This window comes from Tursiops truncatus, chromosome 16 (genome assembly GCF_011762595.2).
Source record: "Tursiops truncatus isolate mTurTru1 chromosome 16, mTurTru1.mat.Y, whole genome shotgun sequence".
Taxonomy (NCBI): Eukaryota; Metazoa; Chordata; class Mammalia; order Artiodactyla; family Delphinidae; genus Tursiops; species Tursiops truncatus.
Window position 1 is genome coordinate 54,895,407 of NC_047049.1, and position 13,348 is coordinate 54,908,754.

The 13,348-nt window shown below is 56.7% G+C and overlaps 1 protein-coding gene across 7 annotated transcripts in view; it reads left to right on the top strand.

Annotated features, from left to right (window-relative positions):
* Positions 1 to 13,348, top strand: part of DLG5 (discs large MAGUK scaffold protein 5) — a 120,394-nt gene that overhangs the window by 96,798 nt on the left and 10,248 nt on the right. For 4 of the 7 annotated variants that reach the window (XM_033842204.2, XM_033842199.2, XM_073793405.1 and 1 more), the window contains 11 exons: positions 183 to 408; positions 1,710 to 1,822; positions 2,463 to 2,552; positions 2,803 to 2,953; positions 5,893 to 6,055; positions 6,174 to 6,307; positions 7,000 to 7,146; positions 8,544 to 8,727; positions 9,317 to 9,465; positions 10,368 to 10,538; positions 11,446 to 11,642. In XM_033842204.2, coding sequence (XP_033698095.1) covers positions 183 to 408; positions 1,710 to 1,822; positions 2,463 to 2,552; positions 2,803 to 2,953; positions 5,893 to 6,055; positions 6,174 to 6,307; positions 7,000 to 7,146; positions 8,544 to 8,727; positions 9,317 to 9,465; positions 10,368 to 10,538; positions 11,446 to 11,642 — 1,725 coding nt within the window. The remainder of the gene's footprint in view (positions 1 to 182; positions 409 to 1,709; positions 1,823 to 2,462; positions 2,553 to 2,802; positions 2,954 to 5,892; positions 6,056 to 6,173; positions 6,308 to 6,999; positions 7,147 to 8,543; positions 8,728 to 9,316; positions 9,466 to 10,367; positions 10,539 to 11,445; positions 11,643 to 13,348) is intronic. The other 3 variants (XM_033842201.2, XM_033842202.2, XM_033842203.2) reach the window with 2 other exon arrangements.

Genomic DNA, 13,348 nt, shown 5'->3' on the forward strand with positions numbered 1-13,348 from the left:
CCAGGGAGAGTGGAGACTGTCATTGCAGGAAGCTGCTGTGTGTCCTCAAAGATCTAGCCACTACTGACCTGTCTGGAGTGTTCAGTCTTCTATCAGTGACATTTTTTAGCTTTTCAGAGTGCTTTCTCCCCATAGCAGCCTGGGAAATGGGAAGCACTGAAGAGGGTTCTCCTGCCTTACAGGTGGAGCAGGGCCAGAAGCTTGCATAGATCTGGGGCTGGCTGGATGCTTTGGGGCCACTGTCTCACCCTGCCCATTTGCAGGCACTGTTCCCCGCAGTATGACCCCGAGCACCACTGTGAGCTCCGTCCTGAGGAACCCCATCTACACCGTGCGCAGCCACAGGGTCGGCCCTTGCAGCTCTCCGCCTGTCCCCAGAGAGGCTGGCCCCCAGGGTTTGCATCCCAGGTATGTGAAGCCACCTGTGCTTCCCTGTACCCCAGCCATCCAAGCCCACCTGGGCATAAGGCCACTGTGTATAGAGGGGTTCCCTTGCCTAGCTGGGAAGAGGCCGGGTAGAGCAGCGCTGGGGCCCCGGGGAAAGGAAACTTCAAGGTCGCTCTCTTTATTTACCAGCGTGGAGCTTGAAAAGGTATTTGTAGGACGATGGTAGAGAAGGCAGCTGATAGCTGAGCGCTCACATGCCAGGTACTGTCCTCAGACCTTTATAAGCGTCATCTCACTTGGTCACCAGAGCCACCCTACTATTACTGTCTCTGGTTGATAGATGAGGAACTGAGCCTTAAGAAAATGAATGGATTGGCTCAAGGTCACTCATTCATTCGATTACTTGACAGGTTTTAATAGAGCACAGACTACATGCCGTGGACTGCTATAGTTCTAGAGGGCTACAGTGAAAAATTAAGTAGACAGACTTCATCTCCTGTGGCATTTGTGTTCAAGTGGCCGGGGCCGAGGTGGGGAGTGGGGAACGACCAAAAAAGAGAACAGAGTGATACCAGATGGTGCTGAATGGCCCTAAAGACCCTAAAGTGTTGACAAGCTAGGCTGTGACTTGGAAGAGGGTGGCAAGTTATATTGGGCGGTGGAGAGGGCCCCGTGCAGGGGGATGCTGCCGTGACTAGAAGGCTGAGAAGAGGCCAGTTGTACGACTTGGGGAGGAGCCTCCAGGAAGGAGGGCTGTAGGTGCTGCAGCCCGGGCATCTGAGAATGGTGCAGTGGGCTCCAGGGAGAGAGTAGGGGAGCTTGGCAAAGAGACGGTGAGTCAGGAGGAAGGCCCACGTCATAGGGCACAAACCCAGAGTTTGGGTTTTATTTTGAGTACAGTGAAGACCCCTGGAAGGCCCTAAGCAGGCAAGAGATGTAGTCTCACAGCTAGAAGAGGTCATCGTCGGGCCTGAATGTGGGCCAGCCCGACGTGGGCAACGCGGGCTCCCCGCCCTCAGCTCTCCCGTTTCCAGGGACGGGCTCCTCTAGGGAGAGCCTCGGTGCCGTCCTGCCCCTCCGTGCCCGCCCAGGAGGCAGAGCCTCTGTTCGTCCCTGCAGAAAGCCCTCTGTCCCAGTGAGCTTGGTCCTGGCCTGGCGCTTGCAGGGCCCTCTGAGCGTGGCTGCAGGCAGTCGCCGTCCTCGGCCGACTGGGAGCCGCTTCTGGGCCTCCCTGAGCTGGCAGAGGGCCTCAGGGTGGCCAGGCACTTGTTATCCTGACCTGGTCCTTCTCCCGAGCCCCTCACTTGTCTGCTTTTCGACAGTGTCCAGCACCAGGGCCGCCTGAGCCTGGATCTGAGCCCCAGGGCCTGCAGCGACTGCTCTGAGATGAGAGCCTCCCACGGGTGCAACTCCCTGCCCTCCAGCGCCCGCCTCGGTAACTGAGCCACCGGTGCCTTCTCGCCAGAGCAGGCAGCAGTCTTTCTTCATCTCCACCCGCATCCTCATGCCCAGACCTCCTGGCGGCCCACACACACAGCCCCTCTCCCGAGGCCGGCTCCACGCTGCACCCAGAGCCCTTTCCTGTGGCCTTCCTGCAGCTTCCCACGGTGGCCGTATAGTTGTTCTGGTGACCCCTGGCCCAGGAGGCTTGCTCCCTGACCCTGAGGTCATTCTGGGGGATGTCATGTTGCCGATCACTTACGGAAAACGCACCCCAGAGTCGAGGCTAGCAGTTGTCTCAAAGAGACTCTGGTGGAGCTGCTTCCGGCGTTGTGGACACAAGACCGGCAGTCGCGCCTGTCGCGTGGGGTGCTGTCTCTGTTCGGGGCTGGAAGCGAGACTTGTGGGATGCTGTTCTGAAGCAGCCTAGCCCTGCACGGTTTATTCACGTACTGGGGCTAGGCCTCTGCTTTCCCTGACTGTTCCACGTTGAGACCCCCTTGGGGATAAATGGCAGGGCCCACTTTCATTCTGTCATAACCGTGTATGTTTCCTGACTGCTAGGATGGTGGTGAGGGAGTGAGGGGTGCTGTTTAATTGCAGGCCTAAAGTTTTGTCCCCTTGTGGAACCACAGGGTCTTCGAGCAACTTGCAGTTTAAGGCAGAACGCATTAAAATCCCATCAACGCCAAGATATCCGCGGTCTGTCGTGGGCTCTGACAGAGGTGAGAACTTCTCAGTGGCCCTTCCCCGTGCTGACCCCCTCCGTCCTCAGGGTGGGGTGTCTGGGCACCGCTCACAGTTCACTCCCGGTCTCAGCCATCAGTTATGCTGGCGGGGCCAGGACCCGGGCCCTGGCGGGAGATGCAGGGGGGAGTGTGAGGCACGAGGCACAAGGCACCCGCACGCATGGCCGTGCGTCCGGGCTGCGGGAGCGGAGGTGTAGGCCCGGCCCTCACCCACCCCTCTCGGCAGGCTCGCTGTCCCACTCGGAGTGCAGCACTCCCCCGCAGTCTCCTCTGAATGTCGAAGGCCTGTCCTCCTGTAGCCCATCCCAGACCTCAGCCGCCACATTGCCCAGGATTGCCATCAACCCCGCGGCCCTCGGGGAGCGCAGAAAGGACAGGTGAGTGGGCACAGGGGAGGATGGCGCGCTGCTGTAGCGGGCCAGCGCTCGGCCGCGCCCTCGGCCCCGGGCGTGGTGCGGTTTGGGGAGTTCCGACAGAGTTGACCTCCGGCGAGGCTGCAGGCGTTTGGGTCGCCTAGCATCCCCTGGTGTCTTGCTCCAGGACGTCACGAGGAAGTCCTGTGGACACGTGATGCAGGAGGAGGGGCGCACGTGGATGGCCAGTTGGAGGAGCAGGGTGAGCTCCTTCCACTGAGTGCCCACGGGAGGAGGGGGGCTCCAGCACGTGATGCTGGGGACGACCTGACAGTGACCGTGATGGAGTGATGCCGTTCACTGCTCCCCAGGCCCTTGCTTAAGCACGTTCCACGTAATAAGTCGTGAAGTCCTCACATAACCCTGTGATCAGCGGCATCGTCATCGGCCCCATTTTAAAGATGAGGAAACTGAGGCCAGAAAGTTGGAGTGGTCTGTCTGTGGTCACATGGTTAGTGACTGGCCTATACTAATTAGAATCAGGACTCTTTTTTTTTTGAACTTTTGGCTGCACCACGCAACATGCGGGATCTTAGTTCCCCAACCAGGAATCAAACCCCTGCCCCCTGCAGTGGAAGAGTGGAGTCTTAACCACTGGACCACCAGGGAAGTCCCAGGACTCCTTCTTACCCTTTTCTTTTTGGCCCCAGAACACAGCTGTATCGCTTGCTCCCTCCCCCCGCCCCCCAAGCTTTTTATTGTGAGATAAAATACACACAGGAAGAGAGTGTGTGAAGCATACATGTACAGCTTAGCCGTTTATTGGTTCATTTTGAAATGCAGACCGATCTCAGCTGTCAGTCCAGACGTGCCTCCTCTCAGGGCTGGTCCCTTCCTGCACAAGCTCTGCACGTTCCTCATCCACCTCTGGTGTTCTTCAGAGTGGGATTTACCAGATCGTATCTATCTATTTAAAGGGTTCTGTCTAGATCCTAGTGGGAGATTGGATTAAACTTGAACTTACCTGTATCTAATCACTTAGGATCTAGGACTAGAGCTACTCTCCTCCACTTACATCCAGAAAGCTGAGGACCCTTGTAGCTGCAAGCCATGGGAGAGACGCTGCTGGGTGGGCCCATAGTTAAGAAAATCTCATTTACGATCTGAACCTGTAAGACAGCACACCTGGCAAGTGTAAACTGGAGAACAGAGCGTACCCATAACCGCCAAGGCGCCTGGGCCCCCAGGGGAGTCAGCACAGTTCGCGTGGACGTGTTCATCATGGCCTCACCTGCATCGTGCAGACAGGAGCACAAACCGGCCCTGGGGGTGTGAGGTTTTACCGAACCCCCAGCTCAGGTCACTGAGAGAACAAGACTTTCCCCCCACTGAAGGGGGCTCCTTAGAAGCAGAAGGGGCCTTATCACATGTGGTTCAGACATCCCCTTAGCTTTCTCCGCGGTGCCCAGAGAACCGGTGTGTGTGTGTGAGCGAGTGTGTGCGTCAGTGTCGGTGATTCCTGCCTTCACAGCGCTTAGGTGACATAAACTTTAACGTGTGTGACCTGACTGAAGAATGGGTTACTTACTAAAAATAGTCCCTCTTTTGCTCAGTCTCAAGTTAACTATCGTTATAGAAAACTGGGAAAACTAGAAAAGTAGAAAGAAAAAAGTCACATAATCTCATCAACCCGAGGTTCAGTTGCTGTTATTTCACCTTCTGAGGTGTGTGTGTATGTATATATACAGTTTAAATACATGCTTTGTTTATGTTGTTTTACATACATAAACTTCCTCCTTAATGTTATGTTTTAAGCTGTTTGTAGTGTTAAGTATACTTTATGAACTTCTTTTACAAAGCAGCCTTATTGTTCTGACAAAACTCTTGTGCATATTATAAAAATTTTAAATCATTCGGGAGATTAAAAAGTAAGGATTCCCTCCCAAAGGGCCCCCCTCTGCCTGCCTGCCCTTCAGCACGTGGACCACCCCCCCACCCCCCCACCCCTCCCTGACATGTGCTCTGGAGGAGGGAGCCCTCGGGGGTGGCGCTCTGCTTGTCCCCTCCCCTGGCCTTTGGCTGCAGTCTTGTCCTGAGGAGGAGCTCGGGCAGCATGCAGCGGGGGTCCTGGCGGCTCGGGGTCACTTAACTGTCTGTCTGTCTGTCTGTCTGTCACGTTCCAGGCGTCTGTGGTTGTCTTCCTCCTCCGATCACCCCCACTCTGCTTTCTAACCTTTTGCACCTTCCAGATGCCTCCACCACCACAGATCCCTCCTGAGACTGCCTGTGGCTGCCAGGCCCAGGTCCTCCTCCCTGAGGAGCGTGAGGTTGGCCCGACAGGAGGTCCCCACCCCAGCCCCCCCTGCGCCCCTTATCCCCCGCGGTGCGGTGGGCGGCTCCCCGGGGCCAGTGGGTGCATGGTGCCGCCTTGCTCCCAGCCTCCCCGCTCCCTTTTTAGTGCCTCCGGTTTGCAGCAGCTTAATCTCATGATCATTTTGCATCCTCCTGTGTCCTGGTAAATATAAAAACTGATATTTAATGTTGCCCCTTCTTGGGTGAATATCACCCCAGAAAGCAGTCCTTTTGCCCCAAGGGCGTCTTGAGACCCCATTGGAGGTTTGTACGTTGCACATTGTGAGGCCACTCCTCTCCTGTTAGGGAAACCTGCGTGCCTTTTCCCCGCGCATATCAGTGTTTATAGTTCACACAGACCCTTCTTGGTGTCTTTGGGACTGGGTGCTTCTGTGTCCATCCGCGGGTGGGGGGTCGTGTCTGTATTGCATGGGGTTGTGTATCACCGTCGTACAAAGGTGGACTTCATCGTGTTCCCATCCAGCTGTGTCATCATAGGAGCGTCTGTGCCCCCTGGCCCTTTCTGCGTAGTGATTGCATGCCTGACCTCAGATCTTCCCCAGACCTTTCCTTTGAACCTGAGTCCCCAAAACTGTTGGCTCTCTTCCAAGGCCCTACGTGGAGGAGCCACGCCATGTGAAGCTGCAGAAGGGCTCGGAGCCGCTGGGCATCTCCATCGTGAGCGGGGAGAAGGGCGGTGTCTACGTCTCCAAGGTGACCGGGGGGAGCATCGCTCACCAGGCCGGCCTTGAGTACGGGGACCAGTTACTTGAGGTGAGCGGGAGCTGCCGTCCTCTCCCTCCTCTCCTCTCCTCTCCTCCCTTCCTGAGTCCCCAGGCCCTCCTCCACGCCCTCCTCTGCCATCACTGAGCCCGCTCCTGGTGTCTCCTAGTTCAATGGCATAAACCTGCGGAGCGCCACGGAGCAGCAGGCCCGGCTCATCATCGGGCAGCAGTGCGACACCATCACCATCCTGGCCCAGTACAACCCACACATGCACCAGCTGAGCGGCCACTCCCGGTCCAGGTGAGGCCCTGGCCTCCTAGGGGGCATGGGGGCCGCAGGGAGAGAGACGGGTGCGGCAGGTGCGTGGCTCGCTGTGGGGAGACCTACGTGCCAGCTGCAAGTTCTGGGGATTCTGCTGCCATGAGAGAGGAGTTGACCAGCCCTGGGTTTTGGAGAAGGGACATATGGAGGGATGGTTTTCCCTCCTGAAATAGGGTGTGGAAACGGGTGGCTGGGTCCCGCGTGCAGCAGGAAGCCCCAGCATGGGTATGTGGAGCAGGCAGGAGCTGCGGCCCCGGGCGGATGCTCCCACAGAGTGGTCTGGCCCCACTCCACGAGCAGACACTGGACACCTGCCCCCGTCTGCCTCTGTGCTGTGGGTGGCAGGACAGGTGAGGAAAGGGTGAGACGTGCCCCTGCCATGCAGCGCCTGTGAAGGGAAGGGCTGAAATGCACATGCAGAGGAAAAGAGAACAGTGAATTCACGGGTCACCAGGCTGACCCCTTTGCAGAGGATCCCCGAGTTGAGGACAGGCAGATCCTGCAGCTGGGTGACCGAGTCCAGGCTCCTGAGGCGCCTGCTCTCCTCAGGGTTCGGGTCACAGAGCTGCGTGACCTGGTCCTTGTTCACGTCCCAGACCTGGTCGCCACCAGAGATGGGGTGGCTCCGGCCGGCTGCATGCTACTCCTCACTCTTCCTGTCCTGTCCCCAGCTCCCACCTGGACCCTGTCAGTCCCCACTCCACTCTCCAGGGCAGCAGTGCCACCACCCCGGAGCATCCCTCTGTCATTGACCCACTGATGGAGCAGGACGAGGGCCCTGGCACACCCCCGGCCAAGCAGAGCACCCCCGGCTCCAGGTCAGCAGATGCATGCCACAAGCCTTCCATCCGTGCACTTGGCTGAGCGGGGTGGGTCCGGGGGGCCATTGTTGGGGCCCAAGCACATCCTCTGGGGGACGTGGGTCCCAGCGCCGCCCTGCGCTGCAGACGGCGCACCGGCTTGTCAGAATTTGGGGTGGGGAGCACGCCAGTCCTTTTTTCCTCCCTCCGTCCTGCCCTCTCTCCCTTTTTTTCTCTTCGTTTTCTCACTTGACTTACTCTTAGTTCTGCCTTTTTTCTTTCTCTCCTCCTTTTCTCACTCGCTTGTTTTCTGGTTCTGTCCTTAGACAGAATCCCACGGTCATCCCCCAGCCAGGCCCCGGGCTCTGGCCATCAACAGCGGTGTTGCCCCCAAGGAGCTCTAGGTTTGAGGGTGGCAGACCAGTGTCCAGGCATGTGCAGCACGGCTGGAGTGCTGGGAGGGGCGCCAGGGGCCGCAATGGAACAGTCATGAGGAGCATGGCAGGGCAGTGACAGCTAAGTCACAGCTCATCACGGGATGAGCAGGGGTTAGCCGTGCAAAGGGCAGGCGTGAAGAGATGTCCGGAGGAGGGAGCGGCATTAGTGTGGGCAGGAGCTGGCGGGGAGGTCGGGGAGGGTCACACAGGCTGGGTCCTGAGGCAGTCACTCTTCAGTCTTGGACAGAGCCCTTTCTCGGGTTCGACTTTAATGAACTGTTCACAGAAGTTTGAGGCTGGAAGCTGGGACATCTTCAGGGCTTTCCTACTTGTGACCGTTCACTGTGCCCATTATGGCTACACTTACCTGCAGCAAAATTTTCGTCACCAGCTGGCTCCCCCGCTGAGGTCCTGCTCATTCGGTTCTGTTGCTGTCCCGTCTCCTTCACTCAGTTTGTTTGCCAGCCTTTCAGTGTCCCTGTGCTGTGAGTTCCTTGAGGCAAGGGGCCCTGCTTCTTGGTTTAGTGCCATCTGGGCCATAGAAACTGCTCAGTAAACATTTGCTGGATGAGTTGTGCCCTGGCTGGTGAGCCTGGCTCTGCAGTTCTCTGCAGAAGAATAGAGTTAGGAAAACAAGTGCAGTCCAGGTGGGCAAGACATAGCCCATGGTGTGTGATGGACAGCTGGGCTGGAAAGCAGGGGTGTTGATGTCCACTCTGTTCCCAAGTGGCTTTGTGACCCGGGGTCACGTGTTCACCTCTACCAAACCTCAGCATCCTGCCTACAAACCGGGTCACTAGAACTAGAGGCTGTGTCGGCCCGCCTCCCGGCTCCTGTGGTTCTGAGAGCTCGTGAGACCGTGGCGGGGTTGGGGGGGGGGCAGCAGAAAACGGTTAGGGCGTCACCACTGTTTCATCTTTCTCATGTCTTCCTCCCTCCCTGTGCACAATTGAAGAGCTTCATTTTCCTCCCCATAAGGATGGTGGGAGATGCCACCAAGAAGACCCCAGAACCACGAGTTGTTTTCATCAAGAAGTCCCAGCTGGAGCTTGGCGTGCACTTATGTGGTGGGAACCTGCATGGGGTGTTCGTGGCCGAGGTGGAGGACGACAGTCCTGCCAAGGGCCCCGACGGCCTAGTGCCTGGGGACCTCGTCCTTGAGGTGAGTTCTGCGCCCTCTGAGCAGCAGCCGGGCTGCTCTCCGCCCGCACGTCGGGCTTGCCGCCGTCTCAGTTGGCACAGGAGGTGGAGGAGCACAGCCTCTGCTGGCGACTGCTGTGTGTGGGTGTTGGATGCTGCCCAGACCCCTACTGGGTAGATCATGGGGAAGCGGGCAGGGGGGCCCCGGCTTGGGCACTGGTGTCCGGAGGGGAGATGCTCTGCTGTTGTCAGTGGGAGGACTCAGGACTGGTCTGATGGCGAGGGCCATCTCCCGCTCATTGGGTCTCCTGTTGGGTGGGGGAGGTGGGTCGTAGGTACTCAAAGATAGCAAGGAGCATAAGCAAGGTGAAGGGCTGTGTTTCCAATAAGGCTTACTTGCGGGGGGACTAGAACAGGGTTTCTCCTGGGAGCAGCTGTTGAGGGTAGAGCAGACACTCAACAGAGGACTCAGCCTTACCTGCGGAGGTGGGGCAGATGGATGCCCAGTGAACGGGATGCTGAGTCTCACCCTTACCCTACACCTGGCCTCTCGCGGGTACCCAAGATGCCCAGCTTCTGCCCTCTGACCCCAGTCCTCCGTCTCTGGGTAGTACGGTAGTCTGGACGTGCGCAACAAGACAGTGGAGGAGGTCTATGTGGAGATGCTGAAGCCCAAGGACAGTGTCCGCCTGAAGGTGCAGTACCGCCCTGAGGAGTTCACCAAGGTCAAGGGCCTGCCTGGCGACAGCTTCTATATCAGGTACCAGTGGCCAGGGTTGCCGGGGACTTGGGGCTAGGGGAGGGGCTTTTGGTGAAGGCTGTTCCCTGTGAATGTCCCCATGTATCTTGCCCCCAAAGGGTGGGGCCGTGAGCATTATTACTTGGGCCCCAAATTGGAAGCTTATGACTTAGAAAAACCCTCGAAAGCTCCCAGGGCCAGATGGGCTCCCTCTTTAGGGTTTAGGGCCTGGTGGGGAAGTTTGAGACCACAGAGCCTCACTTTCCTGTGGGCTAGGCTCCTCTCCGGGTCTCCTCTGACCCAGGTCTGCAGATCCCTCTGCAGCGTGTGTGGGTGTCAAGGCATCCACAGTACCCCGAAGTACTATATGTAGTGTGTGTCTGAGGCAGGCTTCAGGCTTCAAAACGGGCGTTTTCCGGGAGGTGCTCAGCTTTCTTCATGTCCCCTAAGATCTGAGGCCACATGAGAATGGAAAGCACTGATCGACCGTGTACCGTGAGGTGGGGGGGGGGGTCCCTGTCTCTAGGGAACCCCTCCTCAGTTGAGGATGGCATGTTTCCCTTCCGGGAAGTTTCTAGTCTGTAGGAACCATCAGCCTTGCCTCAGGGGAGGGACGCCAATGGGAAAGGCCCATCTGGAATGGAGATAACGGCCTTGGTCCTTGGCAAGAAGTCTTTTATGTGATGGGCATGAGGCAGCCCTTGTCTCCAGGGAGCCTGGTCTCAGGGGAGGAAAGGGCAGTCTCTGTCCTGTCATGTAGAGCCTGGGCTCCCCTCTTTGGGAACCACTGCTAGGCTGGGGCGAGGCTGGACCTGATCAGCCTCTGGGGTCTGGGGAAAGTTCAGAGCAGGAGAGCGGCTCTAGGAGAATGGCTGTAAAGGGCAGCCAGCGGCCTGACCTGCCCTCTCCACTGCCCGGTCCAGGGCCCTCTATGAGCGGCAGGCAGAGGTGGAGCATGAGCTGAGCTTTAAGAAAGATGACATCCTCTACGTGGATGACACCTTGCCCCAGGGCTCATTTGGGTCCTGGATGGCCTGGCAGCTGGATGAGAATGCCCAGAAGATCCAGCGCGGGCAGATCCCCAGCAAATACGTGTGAGTGTTCTCGAGTCTGGGCCTGGGGCTGGGGCGGGCGGCACCTGCGGGGATGCCCCATGGGATGCGGGCTGGGGCTCATGGGGGTTTATACTGATGCTCGTGTCAGCTTCTGGTCTGTACGTTTTGCCACGATTGCTTGTCCAAAAAGCAATTTTGGTCCTAGCGTAGGTCAGTGCTGTACTTGTCAGTGCTTTACAGAAGCACAGGGGCAACTTAGGAGACAGCACTTTTTTGTTTTGAACAGGTTTGTTGAGACATGATTCGCATACCATACAATTTACCCAGAGTGTACAGTTCACTGGCTTTTAGTATTTTCACAGATGTGCAGCCATCACCGTAGTCGATTTGAGAACATTTTCGTCACCTCAGGAAGAAGCCCCGTTAGCTGCCCCGCCTTGTCTTTCTGTCTGCCCTGCCCCCTCCTGTCAACCCTGAGCGACCACTGATCCTTCTGTCTCTGTAGACTTCCCTGTCTGGACTTTCACGTGAATGGAGTCATATAGCACGTGGTCTTTTGTGACTGGCTCCTTGTCCTTGGCGTGATGTTTTTCAAGGTTTTTCCTGTGTTACAGTGTCTATCTGTGCTTCGTTCCTCTTGGTGGCAGGAGGCATAACTTGTAGCGGTCACGCGTGAAGGCTGTCTTAGCAGCTCCTTCTGACCCTCGTCTGACTCTAGGAGGTGGCCCTGTATTCTGAGAGCTTGCCCAGCACTGGTGTGTGTGTATCACCCTCACAGCAGTGGCACCATGGCGTCCTCAGTAGCGTGGGTGGTGAAGCGGCCAGGAAACCTGTAGAGAATGTGGGAGGAGCCTGGAGCCCCAGCTCTGGCTCTCCTCGCGGCTGGGCATGCGGGGAGGTGATGGTCCCTGGGCCCTCCGCAGCGCTGCTGTACTCTTGTCCACAGGATGGACCAAGAATTCTCCCGGAGGCTCAGCATGTCTGAAGTCAAGGATGACAACACCACCGCAAAGACGCTCTCGGCGGCTGCACGCAGGTCCTTCTTCCGAAGGAAACATAAGCATAAACGCAGCGGGTCCAAAGATGGGAGAGACCTCCTTGCCTTGGACACCTTTTCCAACGACTCCATTCCACTCTTTGAAGGCAAGTGGCTGGGCTGGCTTTCTCCAGCAGGCTCGCAGGATGAGGTGTGCTGTTGACCACAGGAGCCTCACCACAGTGACTTAAACAAGATAGAAGTTTGCTTTGCTTTCACACATAACTGATCCAGGGATGTGTGTCTGGGTTGGGATGGCGGTGCTACTGTCTTCAGAGTGTCTACCACCTGTAGGGTGTGGCTTCCATCCTCAAGGTCTTCCCATGGTCATTGCAGCTTCTGCCATCACGTCCACGTTCAGGCAGCAGGGAGGAGGAAGGGGCACGGCAAAAGTGTGCCTCTTTAAACAGCTTACCTGGAAACCCCACCCTTGGTCTCCCACTTATTCCTCATTGGCCGCTCAGTCTGCGAGGGAGGCTGAGAAGGCAGGACTTTCACTGGTGACCTGCTGGCTTCAGTAATGCAGGTTCTGTTAGTAAGGAATAAAGGAAAGATGGGTATTGGGTGTGCAAAATGCAGTCTCTGCCCAGTGCATTGCTTCCAGTTTGCTTTTGGGTTATTACTGGCTGCTTGCTGGTGACCAAGGGCCACTGTGCAGATCTTTGGCCGTGTTTGGCCTTACTCCTGTGTGTGTCCATTCTTTTTTTCTTATTTTTTTGGCCGTGTTGGGTCTTCATTGCGGCGCACGGGCTTTCTCTAGTTGCGGCGCGCGGACTTCTCACGGCGGTGGCTTCTCTTGTTGCGGAGCACAGGCTCTAGGCGTGCGGGCTTCAGTAGTTGTGGTGCGTGGGCTCAGTAGTTGTGGCTTACGGGCTCTTGAGCACAGGCTTGGTAGTTGTGGCGCACGGGCTTAGTTGCTCCGTGGCATGTGGGACCTTCCCGGTCCAGGGATCCGACCCGCGTCCCCTGCATTGGCAGGCAGATACTTAACCACGGCGCCACCAGGGAAGTCCCCTCCTGTGTCCATTCTTCCAAGATCCTCCCAGGGCCAGGTGCTGACCCAGTCCTGGAGTTGCGTATTAGGCAGCATCAGACATCCTTCGGCAGATTGCCCCGTGGAAGGGTTCATTTGTCCTGTGAAGCAGGAGCCTCCTGTGAATGCTGCTCCGAGGACCCCCGTGTGTGTCCACTGTCCCAGAAGGTGTGCCTTCCCTGCTGGCAGGGTGTGGAGGTGGCAGAGGGCCTCAGAAGGTGGGACATCTGGTTTCCTCCTCCTCTCCTTCCTTATTTATTGTTTCAGTTAGGGCCTTAGTCACAGTGAGTTGAGTGAGTCCCACCTTTGTTCATGGCCCACAGGTCACTGTCAGTGAGGACAGGGGTTGGCAAGCCATAGCCTGTGGGTCAAGTCTGGCTGTTTTTATATGGCCTTCGAGCTAAGATTGGGTTTTTACATTTTTAAATGTAAAATAGACTCTTCACCTTTTGGCAGTAATAGTTGCTTGATTCTCCCTTCCCTTTTCTTCCGTAGACACCACCTCTGGTGTATTTGGTGTATGTCTAGTGGATGTCTTTGGAAAACAGCCGTATGTCTAGTCTTCCTTTCAGTTCTGCAGTGGGTTGTTTTTTTTTTTTTCTTTCATTATGTATTTTGAAGTGGTCTTTAAATTGTTATTTCTAAATTGTTATATCTTACTGTTAACTTGACTCTTATCATTATGTCCTTCTTTATGTGTAGGAATGTTTCTGGCCTTAAGGTCTATTTTGTTTCAGTGCTGCTAGCCGTCAGCTTTCTCTTGGTAGTGTTGCATGGTTT